Genomic DNA, 25,517 nt, shown 5'->3' with positions numbered 1-25,517 from the left:
AAACCTTATTGACTCAATACTTCACAACATATTATGTGAGTCAAGGCTACGACGTCAAATTGCAAGTTATTCATGACCCAAACAGAAAAAAAGACCCTTTCACTTTTTTTAACTGGCCTAGATATGTCCGCCAAAAACTGAACATATGTGCGTGCTTATAGCTTTCACAGAACTAATGTGCATAACATTCCCCATGTGGCTTGAATCAAACATCTTTCCAAAATAAATGACAGCGGTGTCTCACTTCTCCCTCAGTTGTGATGCTCTTAGACATACCGATAACAGATTTCATCTGAGATCTTTCATATATCAGGACCTACAGACGTATCTGGTTTCCTAACAAAATGAAACGGTTGCTCAAAAAAAATGAAATTCTAAAACAAAAAAATGGGGAAACAATGACTCAGATGCAGAATCTGCATCGAAGCAGCATCGACTGTGAGATTGAGGCTTTACCATAGTAAAAACAACCGGATTATCGTCTTGTTTGCGAAGTATTTGTCATCCCTCATCAACACACCATCTTCAGGGCTCCAGCCGCAGCACAACACCACCTCAAATCCTGCTCGTAATTATTGCCTTTCTAACAAATATGCTGGCAAAACACGAGCAAAACACAAAAAAGTTCTTTAACGCATCTTGAGAACACATTTTGAACTCTAAATATGGATTTACTAAAAAACATCCAGTTTTAAAAACACTTTTTTTCTTGGTTCTGCGAAAGCTACGGGAACATTCCATTTCGCGAACATTAATGGAATGTTGCTTTTGAAAATTCTCTGAGCGTTCTAAAACAAGAAGTAACATTTAAAAAAAATGTTAGACGAACTAAAGCGTTTCAGAAAAAAACGTTCCGAGTGTTGTTGACAATGTTATTAAACGCCATATAACTGAGTAAATGTTCTATTATGGAAGAATAACGTTGAGAGAACCTTGCCAGAAAGTTCCTGTTCGCAAGGATGTTATGCTAATTATTACATTAATCGAAAGCAGACCGTGTTCAGGATTTTCATATGTTTATAGTCGCCTGAGATTAGTCACAGAAAATGTCTCATTCTTTATCATCTTCCTGGAAAGACTCTGCGCCGCATGTCGCATCCTCTTTGGGCGCAAACACACTGTTCAACACAACCTGTCAGATGTTAAGAGGGAGTCAAAAGGAAAGGGAAAGCGGGTTCAGCGCACAATGTGGTTCTGTTTAGGGGTGAGCCGTGTGGGTCTTGGAGAAAGGTCTCTGCCAAGAACATTGCTCCTATCTCATTTCGCTGCAAACAATCCGAGAGCGAGGGGGATCGGAAAACACGCCACAAATCATTTCTACGACCATGTATTTTACATGACGTAGGCGATTTAATCACGAGATGTGCTCCAACACAGTTCCGCGCTGATTTCTTCCATTAACTTTTATGACATTGGGAACTAACTTATTTTAACGTAGTTTTTTCCCTTCTGAGAGATAAATGAACGGGTGATGGAGGCTGTTCTTGTAAATGCTCAGACAACAAAGCCATCTATGTTTTTCAATCCTGCAGACTCTGCAGTTCCAACAACGTTGACACTCACTTTGGGTTGCGCTCAGCTGTTTGACCACCCATGGTGGCGCGTCATCCTTTTAATTAAAATTAGGCAAGCAAGAACGAAACAGAGTGAGAAAACAAAGCTTTTCATCTTGTTGGGGTACAACTGAATTATTCACCCTTTTAATTGAGCCTGAATGACCTTCCATCAGATTTTGACCTTTAATGGCTTTTGAGCCATAACAATATATTAAGTTTAGAACAAGAAAGAACTGTAAAACAACTTTTTTTGTATGTTCAATGGAAATAAAGTTTGTGTAAAACATAATGTGTTGTTGTATGCGTGTAGGCTATAGTGTTCATTACTTTTTCATTAATTATTAATATAGCAACCCAGTTAATCAATCAATCAATCTACTACATCAATTCAGTGTTGTTTGTTCTGCAGGAGAAATGTTGTAAATGATATATTTAACTTTTCTTTTTCATTCAGGCTTTCAGTCCTGTTAATAATGGTTGGTTGCAGAGCAGGGGGACAGTCAGTGGGTTCAAACCCCCTCCTCTTCAACCAAAGCACCTCCCCTCGACCTATCAGGGTAATTCACTCACTTTTCTCTTTCTCACAAGGGCTACAGTGCAGTTTTCCATTCAGGGGAACATATCCCGTGACAATAACGGACTCCTTCAGGCATTCCAAGACATCTGAGGTATTTCGGCTTTAATCTCCTGATTATTTATGCATCAGTTTCAACGAAGCGCGCATTATATGCACGCCGATTTTAATTTAAAATTAAGGAAAGAATGGGATTAAGAAGTTGGCTTCTTTGCAAATATTTCATTTGAAGCAAAAAAAAAAACAAAAAAACGGGTGACGTAAACCGGCGTTTATTTCCCTCAGTCTGTTGACCGGCTAACTCAATTAAAACTCGAATGCAGGTATTATTCTGGTACATGACGGAAGAGAAATTAAGTTTAAAGGTGAGAAAAGTTTAAATATGAAAAAAAAAACGTAACTTTCAATGAGATTGTTAGAAATAGACGACTTTAAACTGTTTTCGTGTTGATCTGCAAATTTCCCATTGATGTTCGTGAAAATGGATTAAAATACAACAATTATCAGCGGAATATCGGAAGCCTTTTAAATGTTGCCTAACTGTTAATCGCGAAATCTGTCGTAAGGCATCGTGAAATCGCTTGACTCAGCAAACTCAACTTTTTTCTTGTTACTTTTTTTTCTTTTCCTCACAAAGGAAACGCTCACGTGCTGTAATTTTTTAACGTTATAACTAAAGCTCAAGATGTTGAATTGTGTCTCCGCGTCTGACGTCATTAATCGCGGAAAAGCGGACGATGTAATTCATAATACCTTCGAAAGATGATTGATTGTTGTCATTGATGTTTTTTTCTTCTTTGTTCGCGTCGCGATTAGCACCGCCCACCTGAAAATTCCTCAGACTTTCCCTCTCAGATTTACCAGACCTGTCATCATCAGATGAACTGATTTGATCGACTTTATCATAATCTTATCATTAAACCAACTTTTATCAAGTAGACGCAGTTTTTGATGTTAAACAATATTGTATTCAAAGTTCATCAGAGTATGTAGGCCTATGTACATATAATGAATAAGCTTGTTCCTGTTTTATGTTTTTTTTTTTTGTAGCAGATCTGCCAACTCTTCAAACTTTCCTTCTCAGACTTACTAGCCTACTAGACTGTCATCTTAGATGGAGTACTGTAATTTAACTACCTTCTCATTAAACCAACTTTTTAAGGCTTTGATGTTTGTAAAAGCAACGTACAGTGCAACAAATATATATATTTTAATATGGAAAACCATTAAAGATTTGTGGAGAGTAGACATCCAGTTTACCTTTGTTAAAGAATGTCCTTAAGCAGTATGCCCACTTTGCAGAGGTTTTATATTTGCAGTTGTTCCTTAACACAAATATATCATGCTGAAAAGAAAACCGTAAAATCTCACTGTGTCGTTTTGCCACTCCCTTTCTGCCATGGCTCTAAATCTTTTGAGGCCCATTATTTATCCTAAAATCGTAGTTTTAATGAGCCAGTTGAGGACAAATCCAGGAGTCCAATCTTGGCCAGGAGTTGGTTATTTCTACAGCGAACGCACACTAAGACAGTCTAAGTGGGCCTGTAAAAGGATGCTGGCTGGCGCTTAAAGTGGCGTACAGTTTGCCTGGAATAATACTACACTTTATAAAAAAACTCCATCATCGGCCGTGGGCGATTTATTGGCTAAATTTATGAGGGGGCACATTTGTTCGTATGTTCACTGTATATACGCCAAATAGACTAAGCGGTAAAGGTACAAACAATGAATATACGAATGCAAAGGTAATAGTAAGCTTTTTGTCTTCTCTTTTTACAGCCTTCAGCCTGAAGTGCTCTTGGATCACACAAGTTCGCATCAGAAGAGCTCATTGGAAAGGAAGAGTTTTAAGGAGTTAAGGAGTCGCACAGCAGGGGCCAATGGGAGTGTGGAAGCTGGCCAAGGTGGTTCTCGGATGGGCTGCGGTCTGGTGGGCCACGGTCTATTCAGTGCAGGCACAAGGAGATGGAGACATCCAGGCCAGCCGATTCACTGGAAAACCCGAGGGGGAGGTGCAACAGAGGGTCCGTCGGAGAGGCCAGGAGTCCCTCAGGGGGTAAGAGCTTTTTCAGTCACGTCCTGCTCCTGTTCTCTGTCAGTTTCATTCTTGAAGTGGACATGTTAATGGTTTAATCTTGAGGCGGAGGATTTAACTCAGCTGTTAAGAATAATCATTTCAGGGTTGGTGTATCTCATCCTAAAAGCTTGAATTCAAAGCTAGCATAAGTTTCTTCAGACAGTGCAATAAATGCCTTTTTATGTTGTTGCTGCAGTTGATTTCTGATGCAACCTGCTGTGCTTTTTGGGTTAGAGCCAAACTGGGTTGAAAGCACGATTGGTCTCTAAAAAGTGTTATGAATACGCTGTGAAGGAATTTTAAGTACCGAAATGCCTTAGTATGTTGGTCATGACAACAGGAGGGTCATTTCCAACTGATAACTTAAGCTGTTGAAAGACATTATTGTCTGGCTATCGCAAATTTTACGTCTACATAACTCCTAGACGAATGCATTGTGTTTTATGTCTCAAGTTTCTGCTGAAATTTGAGGTAAACACACTTAAAAATATATTGAATTGATTGTCCAAGCCCTCCAGTGCCTCTCAAACTTTGCATCTGCATTTGTCTCCACAAAGCCTAAGCTGTGTATTTTTCTCATTTTGGGGAGAACAATGGCTGTTTTGTGACGCGCTGCCCTCGTATGTTCGAAACGCTTATTCCAATCATCCTCTCATCTGTACTTGCTTATAACTGCATACTGCAACAGGAAATGAGGTATTCTGATTACCCGGCTGGGGTATTTGTCTTCAAGTAGGTGAGAAAAAGCATTTCTCCACAGAGACATGTCTCCAATTCATGGAGACCTTATTTAATCAGGAAAGGGGTTTACAGTTTAGGTCTGAAAGAAATCAAGATTAGCTCTGTGGTTAGCGGTCCAGTATATACTGAATTCCAGAAACAATAGCGACATTCTGTACATGTACACCAGTTCATGGTAATTGACCTGTATCGCACCCAAAAGTGAGTTTTCCAGGGACAATCTGATCCGGTCCGTGAAGCAGAACCATGTTGCAGCGAGTCAATTGAGAAATGTGCCACAGTGCCCTTTTGAGAGCCAATGCTAAACATAAACTAGCCCAAAGGGATGTAGGGACTGTTTCCAGATTGTTCCCGTCTAACAATTCCCTTTGTTCATGAACTTAAGACCCTTCATACAAATGGTGTAGCTGTTTTGTCGTAAAGAAAGGTCTAATCACGATCTGTAATCCTATTTACATACCAACACAGTACGCTGATTATAATGATGTGGCACAAAATTGCACATTTGATCAACTGCACATTTGAGTCACTGGCCAAGAAAGCCATGTTATCCAGGGTCAGACCGTTTAAGAGAGTTACAGTATGTGATCCGAAGCTTACTGGCTCTCCTTGCTAAGCATAATTTGCCTGTCAGATTTGAGTAGTCTGATCACATTGCATTTGGGGGCCTCTTAAATGAAGGTAAAGTCTGGGAGACTGCTGTAAAAGCAATGGGCTTGGGGTGAGATTATGATTCTGTGGTTCTCGTCTATGGATGCCAACCCTGACAAGTTTTGATGAGTACAAACCCAGGCACCGTGCTCATGGTTGATGTTTTTAGAAGTGGCTTGGCCAGGGTTTCCCTTCATTTTCTCAACATGTCTCTGAGGCAATGTCAGCTCCACTGGACTCCAAAGATGGACTTGAGTTCTTCCAGAACGCTTGATGTTTGCATCCCAAGAGAGTTCTTTGTCTTGGATTTATATTCTTTTAACAGCTGAAAGAACATGCCAGTCAAAGGAAAACAATCCGTCTTGGACACCAAAGAGCTTGGTTGAAAGCCAACAACATTCTGTTGTGGAATTGTTCTTTCTTAGCCTGGTTAAAACCAGACCATTCTCATTTGTAACTGAGTTATGGTCTGGCAAAGCATCATTGACAAATCATTTCCAGAGGGGCGTCACCAGCGGACGTCGCGGGTAGACCTAAGACCAATCAGAGCGACGAAGGAGATGACCTTTGCAGAGCGGCAACCGGCGGAGAAACATCTCAGAGTGTTGTTCTTTGCTCGGTTTTTAACAAAAAGGAAACGTTCAAATCGCTTAAAAACAGACGCGATAGCTGATTCGAACGAGTGATGTTCGACGGCGGCGTCCATCTTTGTAATGTAGGCTACAAACTCTGTTTCAAAATCCCAGCGCTGTCATCATCGTGTAAAGCCCGCCCCAACGTTTCTGATTGGTGCCGCGATTTCTGTGGAGTGGAAATGGGTTTGAATGAGCTCTTTGCCAGACTAACTTTCAGAGCAAACCTAAATTTGCCGGAAGTTGTCTGGGTTTTCCCAGGCTAGTTCTTTCTGGAAATACATAAGGAATATGAACAGAATAAATGGCCCATGGAAATGGGGCCAAATTCCTTTCTAATATCTCTTGCGAAAATTACCCAACTGAGAAAAGAGAAAAGCCTTTTAATTTTTTTTCAATGGGGTTTGTCATCTAACCAGTGGAAAGGAAGACGCAGGTCTGATAAGTGTATCCTTATGTGTGCATAATTGCATGCCCAGAAATTCTTATCGTCTTATCAAATGTACTCAAAGTGTATTGTACCAAACAATAAAAAGCTAATTGCTTTCTGGTGTTTATTCACGATACCATCAGTCGCTCCAGAAAGTGTCTTGTAGACCAGCTTAGGCAAGAAAGACGTCAGTATCACATGGTTTTGAGACTGATGCATGAAGTCATATGGTGCGACCCCCTCTTTCCCCATTTCATTAAAAGTGTATAGTCTAGACGGCAGTGTGATTTGAGTTCATTAGGGCCAGGGGCTTGAAACAGGCCAAGTTGGACAAGGAAAAGGTCTTCGAGATCCAGAGGCTTTACGCACTGGGATCTTTGTTAAAACAACCATTAGCTCATTGGCTCTGGACTGGAGTTTGCGGCAATCGTGGGGGCTGGGAGCAAATGTCTCTAAAGTGACCTATAACCTCTTTAGGAGTGGTAACCGGTGGGATAGAATTGTGCTATCTTTCTACGCCCTCTCCATGATATCCCACAAGCCTCAGTGAGAGCTCCTGTTCAGTTTTTATGACCTCAAGGAAAACCGGCTGTCAAAGCATACCGGTTTCCTATCTCATTCTTGTCCTGACCTTTTACCTTACTGGAATTCAAGAATCCAGTATCGTAAAGTTGACCTGCTTTATCCGGAGATCTTTGGCAGAGAATTGCTTGCAAATCTCTTGCTCGAGGGCTGGTGGACCCTGTAAATGAAAAAGGATTTGACCAAGTGAAGTGAAATGAATTGATCCATGTAGCTGAAGAAGTCACATGGTCTTTCCAAGGTATTTGCCTTGTAGCAAAGAACCCGTTAACAATTTATATCTCTCTTTGAGGTGCCGGTTTGTGTTTGAGATGCTGTTAGTAGTGGTATATTTGTGGTACGTTTAATAGTTTGCACAAGGAGCGCATGTTTGAAATGCATTTTTCTATGCTTCAGAACCACCCAAAACAGCATTCCAGCTGAACACACTGAAAAGCATTGAATTTAAGAACGAAGAGATTGGTTTGCGTCCAGGGATAATCTTCTTGCCTTCATCCTGCAGGAGTTTTAGACTTAATTTTCAGGATCCAGTTGAGAAATAAGACTCGTTGGTTCCACACTGCTGATAATTCATCATCTTCTGGCCTAATTTCCGCTGCTGATTTTGTGTTCAACGGCACCCCCCCCCCCCCCTTTCCCCAAACTCTTCACTTCCACTTGTTTTCTTTACCTCCCACTGATTCTTGCCCTTTCCCCAGCATTTTCCGTTTTCATGTTCCAACATCTAGCCCTCCATTGGCCTCTACTCTTCCGAGTCCTCCACATCTCTCTTGGTTTTTGCTGTTAGTGGTTGTGTCGTCTGGCAATGTGTTTTAAAATCCATCAAAAGATTCAAACTACAGCTGGTTGTCCCCAGGTGACTGACATTAGTAAACATCTTGACTTGTAGAGGAAAGGAATTTATGCGTGTGTGTGTAGAAAGACAGATGTACCTTGTGGGGTTTTTTTTAAGGTCCATTTACGACAGGCTTAACTTGGTGCTGATAGAAATAAAACCGTTTTCACAGTGAGTGTCCAGGTTTGACAGAGATCCTAAGGGCTTATTGGAAAGAAACTGAGGGCGATTTGGCTTCAAGCTGTCAATTACCACTTAGTCGTCCTGGATCAAGTCATATACACTAAACAGTGAGCCCCCAAAACATGGCACATGGTTTGTTCATGAGAAGCACTGAACTTTGGGCTCGGTCCTGTCATTAATCAAATATATCATGACTAAGACCGACGCTTTTGTCTCTGTGAGAAAGTTGCCAAAAAAACAGCTAATGGATGAATGCAATTGGGAACGTAAGAGTAGCTTTAGTAAATATTTCTGTCTCAGGAAGTTTAGTTATGGTCCTACTCAAAACAAACTCTTTTTTTATGTCGTTTCCCGGGAAAATCCTTTGGGGTCATTGTGTGCATTGAGCCTGATTTACTGCAAAGGGTCAGAAGGTCTTTGAGACTGCAGATATTTCATTGTGTTGTATGTTTCTTAGCTTTCTGTAATTTAATGGACTTGTTTCCGTTGTTTCAGGCCCAATGTATGTGGTTCCCGCTTTCACTCCTATTGTTGTCCAGGATGGAAAACCCTTCCCGCAGGGAACCAGTGTATAGTTCGTAAGTACCTGTTTGTTTGTTTTTTTTAAAGATGCATGCCAAAGATGCCATTTAAACAATTATCTACTCACTTACAGTACACTCACCACAGAGTAAGCGTTTAGCCTTAGGTTAACTGTGGTTAAGTGCCTACAATGATAGCAGGGGATTTGACCCCAAAGCCTTAAACCACAACACAACCCCCAAAAGATAGAGGCTTAGCTTGGGGAGATAAGGGAAACACCCACCAAGACCCAGGCTATGTTTAGTATACACAGTATGCATATACTCCCTACTTTAAAGTGTTTGTGTGCAACGAGTAACTTAAAAAAATTAATTAATTTAACAGAATTAATGCTTCTGGTGTTTTTGCATCCATTCAAATACCAGCCATCTTGGAAAACTACATGATTATTTTATTCTATGCATATATTGCACTGCATTTCTAGTTGGAGAATAGGAACATACTAAACATAGCCTTTTGTGGGAGAAAAAAACTAATTTAAACCCAGCCTGACCACCTAAAGAACTGACCAAAACCCCATCCTGCTAAACCAGATATGAACCATCTTAGTCCTAAAGATGCTAATGATTAATACTTCTTCTGTGCTATATCTCTGTTCAGATCAAAAGGCCTTTGCTAAGCACTTCTCATGAATATTTTTGCCTCTCCAGCAATCTGTAGGAACTCGTGTGGGGATGGTTTTTGTTCGAGGCCCAACATGTGCACATGCTCCAGTGGTCATCTTGCCCCTAGCTGTGGGGCGGCCGCAGGTGAGTTCAGTCATTTCGGTCTGCTTTTGTTCTCTGTTGGCCATTATAAATCCACATTATGAATCGTTAATTGCATTAATTTAGCATTTTTGGGTGCTTTTATTCATAGGCGTAGTTTAGAAATAGAGAAACATGATATGAAAATGACTTATAACAACGTTTGGAACATGCGTTCTAACCTCTAGTGCTCTGACTTTAGATGTGTTTTTTAAAGGTACACTATGTAAGAATAGAGTACTTAAGCTGTCGTAAAATAAGGTGTGGCCCCTTTAAGAGCTACACGCGCAGGGTTAATTCTATTCGATGCTCATTCTTATCCTATTTTAAGTGAAAGCCTGAACCAGTGAGACTATTGTCCGTTTTTTTCACGCAATAAGTTTCTCGTTTTCTTTTCCTCGACTCTTGCGAGCTTGTGGTCACGTGACGCTCGTAAAGCGATACGGTCTCCAGGCATTCAACAGGACACATGACGGTCCGTCTTCTCCAAACTTGCATAGGCGCTATTTCAAGAGGAGCATTGATAGTGTCAAGAGCTCTGTATTGGCCTGAGGAATCATTTAAAATAACTTATTTGCGTCAAATCTTTTGGTCAAAAGTTACACGGTGTGCCTTTAAAGAGAAACTTTTATGCATTTTCTCAATTTTATAGTTCTTCTAGTTTTATAGTTACACAAAGTCCCTCCAGAGGGAGTTCTTCTCTATATCGGTGTCACTGTTTCTGAACTCCCTGAAACTTTGTTTCTTTAGGTTTCTTCTGAGGACGAACACGTCACAATATTCCTCATAGAAATCATTTAAACGCAGAATAAAGGGACGGGGCCTGTTTGAGTTAGTTAGTAGTGTGTTGAAACCAAGCAACAACCTTTTGGTCCCTCTCTTGAATCCAACACGGTAGTGACTTAAACTGCAATTCATCGACTGGCCACTAGAGACAGGCTGCAAAAAAAGCGTCAATCCCATAGACCCCTAATATGACGAAAAATGTGGTTTTGAGAGTGACGCGCTGCCAAGATGGCGACAACCAGCTCCGCCCACTTTGGGCTTCATAAATGCTCTTCAGAAACCTACGGTTGACGTTATTTTTTACAGTCTATGGTTGAAACTCGCTGTTGTGGTAAGGGGCGTGGCATTTCCCAAGAGCTAGACCAATCACAATACATTGGTCCAGCTGACCAATCAGAGCACATCGTGCTTTCAGAAGGAGAGTTTAGGTCTCCATAGAGACGGGAACTAAACAGTCGTTACTGACAGACTGGGAAGAGAGGAGCTGGAGACAATGGAAATTATGGGGAAATCAAGACTTTGTAAAAGAGCACAATAAGTCCTCTTTAACGATTCTCTCTCTACTCTGCTTACTTCCTTTGTGGTTTGAAGGACTTTAAACGTTTCTTCGACATTTTCAGTGATTTATCTGGATACAGATGGCTGGAAATACTGTGAAATTCTTCTCTGACAGCGTGTAGTGTTTCGTCCACTGAATCATTGAGCTAATGTCAAGCTTAGAGTGTTTTCTGTTGAGATATGTTAAATTTAAGACCACACGTCTGCTTTTTTTTAACAACAGACTTAGAAAAACGTGATTGATTGTGTTTAGATGGCACTGGGGAAAGTAATGACTGTTGGTTATTCATGGATGAGGTGTTTAGCATTAGCGCAGGTTTCTCTTACTGCACTTGCTCTCTGCCAGCCGTTTCTCAGCGAATGCCCGGAATATGTGGTCATAGACAAATAAACCCAAATGCACCAAACCATAGGTTTCGGTCTCGTAAGCTGTAAACCCAGAGTCAATTTATTCGCCAATGAGAAATTGACCATCTAATTTAGCTGCCAGTTCCTTGTCTGTTTGAAAGCAAATGCTAAACATACGCTCGTACTCTGTTTTGGCAGCCTTATGGGTTTTGCGAGATCGGTAATGCTGTCATTACGCCCACCCGACCGCGTACCGTCTGCAGTGGTTGGGAGCGGCCACATTTATGAGTCAGTTATGAATCTGCAATTACTCCATAAATAACAAGCCGCCACACAAATGTTAGCATCCAAAACAGCGCTATCCTCTTTCTCTTCATTATTAGCGTCTGGTTACCATACATCTCAATTTAAGCTATTTAATGTTATTTTTGTATACATTTTTCATTTCAGTTTTAGTTATTCTTCTTAAACTCAGTGTTTTTTTAGTATCATTGAGATACAACGCTAAGCTCCGCTTTCCTTTTAACGTGAACTTGACGTTGACAGGCCACCGAAAGAAAGAAACGGCCATAAAGGACCTCTGTTTCTCGGCCTCGCTCATGTTTCCTGCTGACAGCGTAGCTTGTAAAAAGCTGACAGATGTGACTGCTGCATACAGAGGTGCATTGTGGGGTGGGAGCGTTTTGTGTGTGTGCTAGCGTGAGCGCTTCAGCACGTGCAGCTCACTTAGCATGGGTCAGCGAGCGAGAGCGTCGCCCCTCCACCTGTAGGGGGCCGTCAGCAGGTCTAGCCGATGAAGTCATTTCCTGTGCTTCAGGAAAACACGGCCAGTGCGCAAACATTTACAGGCCTTGCTGTTGAAAGCATGCCATCAGTGAAAAAAAAAACACGTTTGATCTCCATCCAGCAGGATTTTTCATGTGAAATCAAATAAAAATAGGCCAATTTTTAGAATAAAAACTTTCAACTTTTAGCCTTTTGTTTTGGTTTATGTTCATTTGAAAGGATTAGGTCATGGCAGGCGAAGATGAAAGGAATAAATGAGAAACTGCTATATTTACATATCTTTGTCTGGGATAAGTAGTAGGTTGAATTATGTTCGGGCTGAAAGGTAATGGCACGATGCCTTTGTTTAGACAGAACGAAAGAGCTTGGCAAGAGCAACGTTTTGATGCGACCAATTGGAAAATCAATCTTTTTTTAAAACTCATCCCATGATTAATTGTGCTTATGTCATCTGTTTTTTCTTCTGAGTGCAATTTTAAATCGCAATACACAAACTCTTTGCTAAGTGATTCTGTCTGTGCCGAGAAATTTCCAATTTCGTGAAAATTGCTGGAAAATGAATCTACTCGTTGAGGATGAAAATAGGTTTTTGTTGGCCAAGAGTAGTAAAATTACTCTTACCAGGAATTCGAATTGGGACTTGCTGATATTGGAAAGACAATAAGAAGTTTAGTAGGTCTTGCTCAAATACATTCTGTAAACATGACTGAGGTTACAGTGAGGTTACAGTAAACTGATCAGTGTAATGGCAAATGTAGAGTTAAAGAACTAAAATCTAGTGTAAAAAGCATTTCTCACACAGTTTTTCATGATCTTTTAATTCAAGAAAAGAAAATTTTGGTGAATATGTTTAAGGGATGACATGAAAAAATTAGTTTTGAATCAATTTCAAATGCCTTTATCCAAAGCGTCTTACAGTAAAGGAACATAATAATGCTGTTTTAAAATAAACCTAATTTAATTTTTTCTACTTCAAATGTTCATGTTTAATTCTATGTGTTACTTGCTGTTTCTTTGTAATTACTTACTAGCAGTAAAAACTGATTTAAAGTTAACCCTACACCAACTTTATTTTCAGTACAGATGCAACAATATTCGTAGTGTACTATGCCAAGTTTATAAAGCAGTTTGAACCAATCCATGGAAATTAATCAAATTAAAGCTCTAGGACGAGTTAGATATAGAAATTTCTGAGTAAGAAGAATAATAATAACTAGAAAAAAAAATAAAGAAAGAAAGAAAGAAAGAAAGAAAGAAAGAAAGAAAGAAAGAAAATGATTGGTTAGAAACAAAGGAAAGATTAGTTCGAAAGAAAGATAGATAGATTAGTTGGAAAGAAAGATAGAAAGATTAGTTAGAAAGAAAGATAGATTAGTTAGAAAGAAAGATAGAAAGATTAGTTAGAAAGAAAGATAGAAAGATTAGTTAGAAAGAAAGATAGATTAGTTAGAAAGAAAGATAGAAAGATTAGTTAGAAAGAAAGATAGATAGATTAGTTAGAAAGAAAGATAGATTAGTTAGAAAGAAAGATAGATAGATTAGTTGGAAAGAAAGATAGAAAGATTAGTTAGAAAGAAAAATAGATTAGTTAGAAAGAAAGATAGATAGATTAGTTGGAAAGAAAGATAGATAGATTAGTTAAAAAGATTGATAGATTAGTTAGAAAGAAAGATAGATTAGTTAGAAAGAAAGATAGATAGATTAGTTGGAAAGAATTTAAGAACGATAGAAAGATTAGTTAGAAAGAAAGATTACTTAGAAAGAAAGAAAGAAAGAAAGAAAGAAAGAAAGAAAGAAAGAAAGAAAGAAAGAAAGAAAGAAAGAAAGAAAGATGGATAGATAGATAGATAGGTAGATAGATAGATAGATTAGTTAGAAAGATAGATAGATTAGTTAGAAAGAAAGATAGATAGATTAGTTGGAAAGAAAGATAGAAAGATTAGTTAGAAAGAAAGATAGATAGATTAGTTAGAAAGATTGATAGATTAGTTAGAAAGAAAGATAGATTAGTTAGAAAGAAAGATAGATTAGTTAGAAAGAAAGATAGATAGATTAGTTGGAAAGAAAGATAGAAAGATTAGTTAGAAAGAAAGATAGATAGATTAGTTAGAAAGGTTGATAGATTAGTTAGAAAGAAAGATAGATTAGTTAGAAAGAAAGATAGATAGATTAGTTGGAAAGAATTTAAGAACGATAGAAAGATTAGTTAGAAAGAAAGATTACTTAGAAAGAAAGAAAGAAAGAAAGAAAGAAAGATGGATAGATAGATAGGTAGATAGATAGATAGATAGATAGATAGATAGATAGATAGATAGATAGATAGATAGATAGATAGATAGATAGATAGATAGATAGATAGATAGATAGATAGATGTTTTTGGCAAGAAGCTAACATGATTAGCATGTAGCTAGCTTGATGCTAATATGATTTCCAAGCCATTAATCTGTATAATTTTTGGGGTATTCCTGATTCCTAAAGTTATCTGCGTGGAAGGTGCATTGTTATATTGAGCACTCCAGATGGTTTATAATCACCTCTCTTGTCTCTGTACAGTCCAGTCCTGCAGCGTCAGATGTATGAATGGAGGGATCTGTAATGAAGACGCCTGCTCGTGTCAGAAGGGCTACACAGGAAATCACTGTGGACAGCGTAAGTGAACTTACACCCTTTCAGAGCGTCCAGACATCAGCACATACCTGAACAGACAAACACAACAATAGATGATTACACCTTCAAGAGTTGGGCTTACAGACACGAAAGATCTCAGAATGTGTTTAAACTAGGGTTAAACGCGTTATTAACGGCGTTAACGCAAACCCATTTCAACGGCGTCAAATTTTATTGCATGATTAACTGTCTTTTTGTCCTAGCAAACTTTGTAGTTTTGTCACATCCTTTTGCAAAAGGACGTGGCATGTGCGGTGTTGCGCTATGAAACCTATTAATTTAAATGGCTTGCATCGCGAGAGGACGTTTTGTTGCTTCGTCGACCAAACCGCAAGCGGATCTAGCTAGACCGGAAACAAAACAACAGGCACGCCGCACACACTCGTTTAGGCTTGCGAGACGGCCAAATAGTAGATTACCGTTACGTTTTGAGTGACGAGCGCAAGACGCCGAAATGGATGCCAATAAGTTTCTGAATGGAAATTTTACTTTTAAAAGTTGCCAAATTCCATTGTCAAGACCAAAGTGATCTGTGTGTTTTGTTGTTGTGAACTGACTGAGCTATTACACTGTAAAAAAAAATTGTTGGTTTAACTTAAAAAATTAAGTAACCTGGTTGCCTTAAAATTTTAACTTGATTGAACTGGAAAAAGTGAGTTAATACAATGAAGGAGATTGATTTAATCATCAGAAACCCAAAATAATAAGTTGTCTGAACTAAATAAATGATTTAAGTTGATTTGACAAAAGAAAAAATGTCGTGATAACAAATCTTGAAAATATTTTTTTACAGTGCATCATCGCAGCACGTCCAGTCTGAAACATCACTTGATGATGGCGAAATCATGATGAAAAAGACATTTCGAACAGATTAAAATGTGCGATTAATCGCGAGTTAACTATGACATTAACGCGATTAATCGCGATTAAATATTTTAATCGTTTGACAGCACTAGTTTAAACCCAACTATATCTTCATCTCTAAATGCAAGAGAACTTCAACTTCCAACCTGTGGATCACTGAACTATTAAATTAAATAAATATTATCCAATGTAGACCAATTTTGCAACTTTCTGCAGCTGTGTGTGAGAGCGGATGTCAAAACGGCGGACGTTGTATTGGACCAAACAGATGTGCCTGCGTCTATGGTTTTACTGGGCCGCAGTGCGAGAGAGGTAAGCCACTGCTATCCTTCCAAAGTTCATATTTTCTCAACTCTTAATTGTGTTGACGTCTGTGAGGATGTGCGGTTTGTTTACCGTCTCAGGCTTGCTTCAAGAATGTGGTAACAGTGTGTCAATGTGACCCAGAAACGCTCAGAAGGGTTATTTACAGTAGTTTTGAGTCAGTGTGCTTCCCCCCCTTCACCGTAGCTAGTGTGAAATTAATTCTACAGTTTACATTGTGGCCACATCTCTCAGAGCTGGAACAGTGAGGTAATCTGGGGCGGAAAAAAAAGGCCTCCCTCATGGGTGCTCAAGACGTTCTATCAGAGGTGAAATCCTTGGCTGGAGTTATTAGAAAATGACAGACTGAAAGGACCGTAAAGGCAGTTCCCATCAGGCCGTGTGAATTGTGGGAGAGGAGCGCCCCAGGCACTCTAGACCGAATACCTAAGCCCTTTTTCTGTACCCCACCCTCTTGTGTCTGGCTCTCTCTGTAACCCCACCCCTTCACGAAGTCCCCTTGTGCAATCGTAGGCCGGTTTCCTTTGAAAACCCAACACGGGGAGGTGGAAAAATTTGGGAGACATCTGGCAGTAGATAAAGTAGGGTGGAAATGACAAGGGAATGTTTCTGTGTGGAGCCGTAGACTATCCTGACAAGTAAGGGTGGTGGTGGTGGGGGTCTCTAAGAAATGGAGACCCAAGCTGTGTATACACAGCCAGGCCTGAACTAGAACAAACAATCTCTTGACATGGAGAGAGCACCATCCCCGGCAGCTCTCATCTCCGAGACCCCCAGATTCCCCCTCAAGGTCCTTGCTTCTAGGATGTAAAAACGTCCCAGATTCCCCCTCAAGGTCCTTGCTTCTAGGACTTAAAAACGTCCCAGATTCCCCCTCAAGGTCCTTGCTTCTAGGATGTAAAAACGTCCCAGATTCCCCCTCAAGGTCCTTGCTTCTAGGATGTAAAAACGTCCCAGATTCCCCCTCAAGGTCCTTGCTTCTAGGACTTAAAAACGTCCCAGATTCCCCCTCAAGGTCCTTGCTTCTAGGATGTAAAAACGTCCCAGATTCCCCCTCAAGGTCCTTGCTTCTAGGATGTAAAAACGTCACACCAAACAATTAACTAAACTCTTTATTTAGCCTGTTTCAGTCACTCTTGTTTATCATCAAAGGACTGCTTTTCATAGAATTGATGATCTTCCAAAAAGATGATGCAGTTTTTTGCAAAAAGGCCTGATGTCAGTCGCTCTATTTGGTTCTTATGAAGAAGCCAGAACAGTCTTCAAAGAAAGAGGTAGTAACAAAGAAATTGGATCCTGAAAACTGTGCAGCACAATAGTTGGCTGGCGTTTTTGGAAAGTCAGAGTTTCTGCAAACACAGTGCAAGCTCAGCTGTGAGTCAGGCACGGTTTATAGGGAGAGTTAAGCAAGTTAACGGCGAGAATGGTGTTAGTCCCATCTAATTAGTTTTCTGTGTAGCTACGCGTGCTCTTACAGCGGCCCACACTGAAGAAAGACATGCATAGTATTCATTTCACTATCGAAGGGTAACTTTGCTCAAGGGTGTGGTCATTTAAGTCCATTTAAGTTGCATCAATTACCACTGGTTTGGCGCAGATGCTATTGTTTTTTGTGTGATGCAATGGATTCTACAGAAAAAGGTTTTTCCGAGCAATAAAGCGTGACTAATCCTCCTGTAACCACAAGAGTATGAATGAAAGTATTAAGGGCTGAGGCTCAGTGGATTTGCTGTGGACTGACTCATTTGGGAGTCATAAAACTGTTGAAACCTTGACTTGTTGGATGTTTGTGACAGAGATAAGATGTGAGGAGATTGCCTGATTTAGCCATACTGTAAATCACTGAGCAGTAAAAGAGTTTGTTGAAGTCGTTCACGAGCCCCTTTTTAGGTCGAACCCCTTTTTTTCTCCAGACCTACATGAATGAACTTCTGCTTCTCCCCAAGTGAAAACACATTTCTTATATTGGTGTGTGCTCTGATTAAACCAAAATAGGTCACAACAAAGTGAGCGAGCGACTTTTCCCAGTCATTGAGCACGTTTTTGGCTGCGTTCGAGGTTTCCACCTGCAGGCTTAGCGCTCCAGACTAGATTAACTTTCCTTTGGCTGATTTTTCATATCTTAGAAGGTCTTTCATGACAGTCTACTCCCTTTCGGTCCATAAGCACTGAGGATGATGAAAACACGCCAAGTCGTTGGAGTGTGAAGAAAGCTGGAATTCCTCCTGCCAAATTACGCTGCCGGACAAGTGTGAATGCCACACATCAGCTACCTCCCGAGGCATCGTTTTTTTCCCCAACTTGCCTCATGATTCATGATAATCAACGCTGCTAAATAGTTGGCAGACGTCGCTGGCAGGGAAACACTGGTGACTAAATGGAAAGTAGAGGTGAGTGAGTGTTTGGTGGGATAGGGTGTAGGTGAATGGTTTTGATCTGACAAGCCACTTGAACTGTAATCAAGGCAAAATTACTTCCGAATGTTGTCCGCATCACAGACACATCCCCCCGTCTCTGGAATATGAGTCTGCTTGCTTCTGGGAAGCAAGGTCTGTGCACTACTTCCAAGTTTGCCAATGTGACATTGAGGTTAACCGGTTTCCCTTTTGCCTTGTAGATCTATTGCTGGTGGAGATTGCAATCTCAAAAGAGACCAGTCTTTAGTGTGGACCTACCGAGTTACACTGCGTATTTTCTTATGGCGGTGTGCACGTATAAACGGTGCTGTGCTAAAGTTGGCTGATTCAAACAAGGCGACGGTTTCCGACTGATGTTGGCTGGAGCTTTCAGACTCCCAGGCTCCAGTTTCATTGCAGATCAAAGTTTTGTTAGATAGACCTAATGTTCTCATGACAGACGTTCTCAGTTCTTCATTATTGTCCTTCAATAATGGATGCAACTTATGGCATCCATGTAGTCCTCCACCCTAACTACTTGGATGTCCAGATCAAGCGTGCCGCACAAGCCCTCAAAAGTGAAGCCAAAACGTCTTGATCGCCCCCCTGTGGTCGGTCCTAGTATAACTCATAAGCCCCGCCTTTACTGTAGTTTCTATCACGTTGATTGTAATTTCAAGTGTTCGTTTTTAAAATAATTTTGTTTTTAGTTAGTTACGTGATGATAAAATAACGGTGCTCTGACATCATGATTGACAGCTGTGATTGACAGGTTCTCTGTGCGAGGTAGTCACTGAAGCACCAGCGGACTTTTTTAAATAATGTTGATTATGTGGTTAGTAGTTGTATTTAGCTTATTTTAACGAGGTTCTGCAATCAGCAGACATCATTGGAAAAGAACGAAGCAGATAGAGGACACTTCATGAAAGTGCGGGGCGTGTGCTTGCGTTTGATACAGCGAGAATGAGGGCGCGGCCTTGATTTCGCGGCTTTACTTCCTGCTCACGACTGCGCATGACTGGTCACTGCGCATGTCAGCGTCATATCGAGACACTGGCAACCTCAGTTCTCTCTGATGGAAAAGAGCGAAGGGGCGTCGTCCATCTTTTTTTACAGTCTATGGTCCAGATCAACCCTTTTTTTCTTTATCTACATAACTCGCTATTTATATGTGATTCACTACTAGTCTAAAGTCCCTAGGTTGTTTTTGCTTATAGCCACTTAAACTCACCTATAGCACTAGATTTGTTTCTTCCCAACTTCTAAAATGACCAAATCCATAAATCAAGATGATTTGGACTTTATAGATGCATCCCAGAAGGCTTTACCCATATGAATATCATCACTCACAATAAGAGCCAAAGTTGCAATATAGAGAGGCTGATGAATTGGCGTATTGGATATGCATGGACACATCTGGGACTTAGCTTGTCCCACCATAGTCCCGACCAGGCGCAATTCATCAATCCCAGATGTGCATAGGATGCTCGCAGTGGGTCGCCTCAACTTGGAGAGGACCTGCATTCCTGGACTCAAATTGTCCAGGAAGAACGGTCAGGTCAGGGGATCGCAGAAGAAGGGACAGTGAAAGGATTTAAAGACACGTGAGGAGGATATCTCTATAGTCCTTCTTCCTTTTTTTCTTCTCCTCTTGACCTAGTTTCTCAGTGCCATTTCCCCCCCTCTTGGCTATGGATATATGATTTAGCTTTTGTTTCGCATGCAATATTATGAAGGATACGGAAAGATTTGTTCATTCTCTTGAGGAAAGACTGGGGAGTCAGGAACTCATTCATATCCCGCCAGAGTAAACCGACTCTCGCTGTATAACGAATGTGGGATTTCGTTTAATTACATTTTCGAAACATACTAGCAAACACTCGGAAGATGCATCAGGGCATTTGTTTGAGCTTAAGATGAGTTTTACTAAACACTGAAATGATTGGGTCCTTATTTCAGTCTCGAATTGGTTTGTTTGAAGCTTAAAACATTGTTAATGACATTGAAATGTCTCAACTGGCAACCAGCACAAAGGTCCAAGCAAATTGCCAAATCTCCAAATGTCAAAACAGCGCTAGTACTACTATCCTACATTTCGACCTCAGCCAAAAAAACAAGAAGGTTTGTCATGGAAATTGCCATTATTGATACCATCCAGAAATTTCCAAGCCATTATCTAGTTATCCTATTATAAGACAGTGAAAGAGAACCACTGTCGGAGCATTCCCAGACGGACCTCCAGCATTGGAAACAGCTGCATGATGGAGAAGATTAGCCTGCCAGCATTCTTTGCTTTCTTTACCAAAATGTGATTTCTTGTCCTAATTCCTTAGTCACATAGTGCTTATTAGCGCTTGTCTTGACGTATCATTGAAGGGTTTTGTCAGGCTATGGTGTCTTTCTGCTTTATTCAAGTTTAGCTAGCTAGTCAAATAAGTGCCACCAAACTGGACCAACATGACTAGTGGAAACTGGTGTCCAGCACAGGGTTAGCACGCATAAATATAAATATGCCAATGGACTTCCTGTGATCAATAAACATAAAATAGACACCACATTCTCATTTGTAGCGGATTTGGTTAAACATTTGTAGCCAAAACCCTTTTTTCGGACAGCGGCCATATTGTATTTAGGGAATTTGGGGAGTCCTGATATACCCAATCATAAATGGAAGTATTCATATGGGTTTCCCATAGCCAGAAAAGGTAAAATAGACATCAAGTTTGTATTTGTGTCTCATCTGGCTCATAAGCTATAGTCGAATCCCTTTTAGGCGGCGGCCATATTGGATTTGGCCGCCATCTTGGTCTCAGGGACCATTGGCTTGGATGCCCTGGCTGAATCATTTCTGTATGCCCTCAGCTACATCTGTGCCAAATTTGGTGCTTGTAGATGAATTTGCGCGAACAATGGTATGTAAGGCCCCATTCTACAGCCCAATCTACTTTTTTGGACAGCGGCCATATTGGAATTGGAGGATCAAGGGGTCCAAATATACTGGGTCATAAATATAAACATTTCGATGTGTTTTCCATGATCAATTAAGCTGAAAAACATAGCAAGTTTGTATTTGTAACTCATGTGGTTCAAAAGTTATAGCCGGAACCCTTTTCGGGCAGCGGCCATATTGGATTTGGCCGCCATCTTGGCCCCGAGGGCGGCTGGCTCCGGCGCCCTAGCGAAATCATTTCAGTATGACCCGAGCTACATCTGTGCCAAATTTGACGCTTTTAGATGAATTTGCGCGAAATTACCTATTTATGTGCTTAAGGCCCCCAACTAACACCCTTTTAGGCTAGTTTAAGCTGTTTTTATGTTGACTACATTTACATTTATTCATTTAGCTGACGCTTTTATCCGAAGCGACTTACAATTGCTAAATATGTCAGAGGTCGCACGCCTCTGGAGCAACTAGGGGTTAACGCCGCCTTCACACTGGCAGTTGAAATCAGCTCCGATGCGGCTCCGAAATAACCGGAAGTCATTAATTTCCAATGGAGATTCGCAGACCGCATGCGAATGGGTTCGAAACGGGTCCGACCGAGTGCGTTGCGAAGAAAATCGTGTCCGTTGGTCATCCGGATGCGTTAAAAAATTTGAACTCGTGCGAAAAGCTACGGACGGTTCCTATCCGACAATTCCAGCGGAAGTTGACCGTTGCTATGGTACTGATAAACAAACCTGAATCATTAACTTTTAATAAAATAAATAACGATTTTATAACGATAAGTTGTCATGTCATTTTTTATTTTCACGACTTTCTAACGTTTATAAGGGCAGTTAATAAAATTAAATTGAAGGTAGACATTGAACTATTGACCACTATATCACATTGTTTAGCCGACCCTCGACCTGACCCTCGACCTGACCCTCATCAGAGAGTTCATACAGAAATGACAGAATCAACCTTTAATCTCTCCGCCATTTTTGTTCTACCCGCGTCCGACGCTTTTCACTGTGTAGTACGGCGTCCGTTGGAAATGTATTGCGTATTACGGAGCTGATTTCAACTGCCGGTGTGAAGGCGGCGTATGTCTTGCTCAGGGACACATTGGTGTCTCAAAATGGATTCGAACCCAGATATCTCACACCAAAGGGCATGTGTCTTATCCACTGCGCCACCACACCTTGGCTAATGGTTTGAGATGGTATTTTACCCCAGAAAAGTCTGTTGTAGCACATCCTAATGTTTTATTCATGTATATATCTCCCACAATCAGACTACCGGACCGGGCCGTGCTTCACACAGGTCAACAACCAGATGTGCCAGGGTCAGCTAAGTGGCATCGTGTGCACCAAGACATTGTGTTGTGCCACCATTGGCCGAGCGTGGGGTCACCCGTGTGAGATGTGCCCTGCCCAACCCCAACCTTGCCGAAGGGGTTTCATTCCCAACATCCGCACTGGTGCATGCCAAGGTAAGGTATCTGATCTCTTTCCATCTCAGTGTCTGTTTGTTGAATTCTTGCCCTAATGACCAGCCTGACACGGCAGATGACACTACCCAGACAGCAAACTGACATTGAATCAACGTGGAAACGACGTCTCTCATGACATTGAAACAACGTTGATTTGCTCATCGAATTAACGTTGAACCAACGTCAGACGCGGCATTCTTCAAAGCTAAATGAAATCGAAAATTGGTTTGCTTTCATAACGTTGAAACAACGTTGATTTCAAGTTGATTTTCCGTTAGTTTTGAAAGAATGACGCGTCTGACGTTGGTTCAACGTTAATTTGATGAGCAAAACAATGTCAGATCAACGTTGTTTCGATGTCATATTTCCACGTTGATTCAATGTCAGTTTGCTATCTGGGTAAGACATGACCTCTCTAGGGTAAACCAAACCACTCCAGTCCATGTCCAAAAGGACACTTCCCCATTGTGTTTCTTAGTAGCGTCAAATATTTAGAAGACTTCCATTAGGGGTACTTTAAATGGGATTATGTAATGGCTTGTCACATTTATTTACAATTATGGGCGTGTTGTTTGATTTTCAAGGACATGATTGAATTATAATCACATTATACATCTTATTCACTTTGCTCATGAATTTAGGTAAGGTAGCCGTTTTTTTTTTTTGGTAAACCTTTCCTTTGCAGTGGGTGCAAGCTGTTTTATAGTATAATATTAAAAACTGCTCTTCAAGTCCATTTGCTTCACCCTCAGAGAACATTTCGTGAGCCAAAATACCAAATGCCACCCAGTCTTCACATATCATCTCAAAGACGCCCCTCCTAAAAGACGTGCTTAGAAATGTCTCCTCTTTTTTATTCTTTTCCCCCTTTCGATATACAACATAAGCGACAGCTCCAAGTCTGGCCTGGATTTGCCTAAAGACGGAGTGCTTTTGCAAAAGTCTGTCTGGCAACAGTACAAAGCACACACATGTGGTAGGATTTGTGTAACGTGCATTGGGCTTTCCAGAGTCTCTTTGCGTTCAATGGCATTGAATAGGAGAAGTTATTTTAGGACAATATTAGTAGACAGACCTGATTGGATACAGGTTAATTCCTGCCAATTACAGTAAATCAATGTAAAGAAACAGGGCAAAACAGATAAATGCAGTTTTTGCGAGCCAGCCAAATATGTAAGTGCCGCTCAACCACAACAAAATATATCTGTAGTTGTTCCATGAAGTCTTAAAGCGATGACTTTAACTGTTTAACCGTCTCGAATATCCTTAAAGTGATTGAAACTCATAATTGATCTGATGCTGCTTTTGTTGTCAAAACTAGTATTTCCTTTCCGAACAAAATACTGTATATATTCCAGTGGTGGAATGTAACGAAGTACAAATACTTTGTTACTTTACTTAAGTACATTTTTCACGTATCTTAAGTAGAATAAATAGTGCATGCTTTTTACTTTTACTTCGTTACATTTTGCAGCAATTATTATACTTTCTCCTCCACTACATTTCTACAACTTCTGTTACATTTTCTGATCAGTTTTTCCCCTGCCAAACCGTAATCTGACCGTCCGTTCGTTGCACGTTTGTCTCACCAGTGACGTTTGGTTGCCATAGATACATCAACTAAATGCGTCTCGCACGCAGTGTGTTTATCGTGCAATTTATACGCGAAAATTTGTTTTTACGTGGATAGGAAACACACTTTGTGTAATATACGTTCGGTTAGGATTATGGCAAGCCAAGAGTTTCAGAATAACACCATAAATTAATCGCGTTTACTGCCAAACATAGTTATTAACATATAGTAAGGATAAGTATGATGCGTAGCTTGCCTAAAACTATTTTTTTCCTTCATTATTGAACATCATTATAGGAGTATTAGGTTGAATGAGTTACAATTAAATGTTTTATTAATCATTAGAAAATAGACATTAAGAAAATAAATTATGCAAGTACTTTTACTTTTAATACTTAAAGTACATTTAAAATCAGGTACTTTTTACTTAAGTATGGTTGTCATTGTGTTACTTCTACTTTTACTAAAGTAAATATTTATCTGGATATTTGTACTTTTACTTAAGTACTGAGATTCAGTACTTCTGATATATTCTGAAAAGTAGCGTTCACACTCGTATACGGGTCTAATGTGTTTGCTTACGCTCTTCTCCTCACCCGGTTAGACGTGGACGAGTGTCAGGCCGTCCCGGGACTGTGTGCTGGAGGAAACTGCATTAACACCGTGGGCTCGTACGAGTGCAAATGTCCCGCGGGTCACCGGCAAAGTGAGACCAGCCAGAAGTGCGAAGGTACGTCGCTCACTGCACAAACCCAAAACCTGTCAGAAAACAGCATGAAACATGATCATGATCTCACTCCTGTTCATTACTCACCATTGGAAAGGAAAGTCCTGCACTTGGCGGTTTCATCGACATTGTAGGCTTTCCAAAGATGTTGACGTCAGTGGATTTCCAGCTGGAAATTGGCATGTAAATGTAAGGTGTACCTGCTTGACTAAGTTACAGGATTAAAAACCAAGTCTTTAGGGTCTTTGACAATAGATCGTGCCGCTTGTGTGGAATTTAAACAATGCCGAGTGAAAACAAACAGCGTGTTGTAAAGCGGGGGTCTGCTTTTCTTGGATCCAACCCTAGACAGAGCGATTTTTTTAGGTTATTCCATACCTATCAGATATTTCTTTTTTATTTATCGCCTATTTTAATTATTAGAATATGTGTTATATTGGTTTTTATTAAAATGCATTTATTCGAAATTATTATTTTATT

At 40.3% G+C, this 25,517-nt stretch overlaps 1 protein-coding gene and 1 long non-coding RNA gene across 2 annotated transcripts in view; one reads left to right on the top strand and one right to left on the bottom strand.

Annotated features, from left to right (window-relative positions):
* The first annotated feature begins 2,132 nt into the window (after nt 1–2,132).
* Nucleotides 2,133–25,517, top strand: part of fbn3 (fibrillin 3) — an 80,411-nt gene continuing 57,026 nt past the window's right edge. The window contains exons 1-8 of the mRNA XM_089133835.1: nt 2,133–2,224; nt 3,910–4,186; nt 8,757–8,839; nt 9,494–9,592; nt 14,622–14,717; nt 15,816–15,911; nt 22,540–22,737; nt 24,915–25,040. Coding sequence (XP_088989961.1) covers nt 4,011–4,186; nt 8,757–8,839; nt 9,494–9,592; nt 14,622–14,717; nt 15,816–15,911; nt 22,540–22,737; nt 24,915–25,040 — 874 coding nt within the window. The 5' untranslated portion in view covers nt 2,133–2,224; nt 3,910–4,010. The remainder of the gene's footprint in view (nt 2,225–3,909; nt 4,187–8,756; nt 8,840–9,493; nt 9,593–14,621; nt 14,718–15,815; nt 15,912–22,539; nt 22,738–24,914; nt 25,041–25,517) is intronic.
* LOC148995694 (uncharacterized) lies at nt 14,497–25,434 on the bottom strand. The gene is made up of 3 exons (XR_016169454.1): nt 25,125–25,434; nt 24,907–25,052; nt 14,497–14,764 (listed from the first exon to the last, which is right to left on the bottom strand). It is a non-coding gene; the product is annotated as an uncharacterized LOC148995694 (long non-coding RNA).

This window comes from Pimephales promelas, chromosome 2 (genome assembly GCF_988280905.1).
Source record: "Pimephales promelas chromosome 2, fPimPro1.hap1.1, whole genome shotgun sequence".
Classification (NCBI taxonomy): domain Eukaryota; kingdom Metazoa; phylum Chordata; class Actinopteri; order Cypriniformes; family Leuciscidae; genus Pimephales; species Pimephales promelas.
The sequence above is the reverse complement of the archived record's forward strand: the minus strand, read 5'-3'. Positions and strand labels throughout refer to the sequence as shown.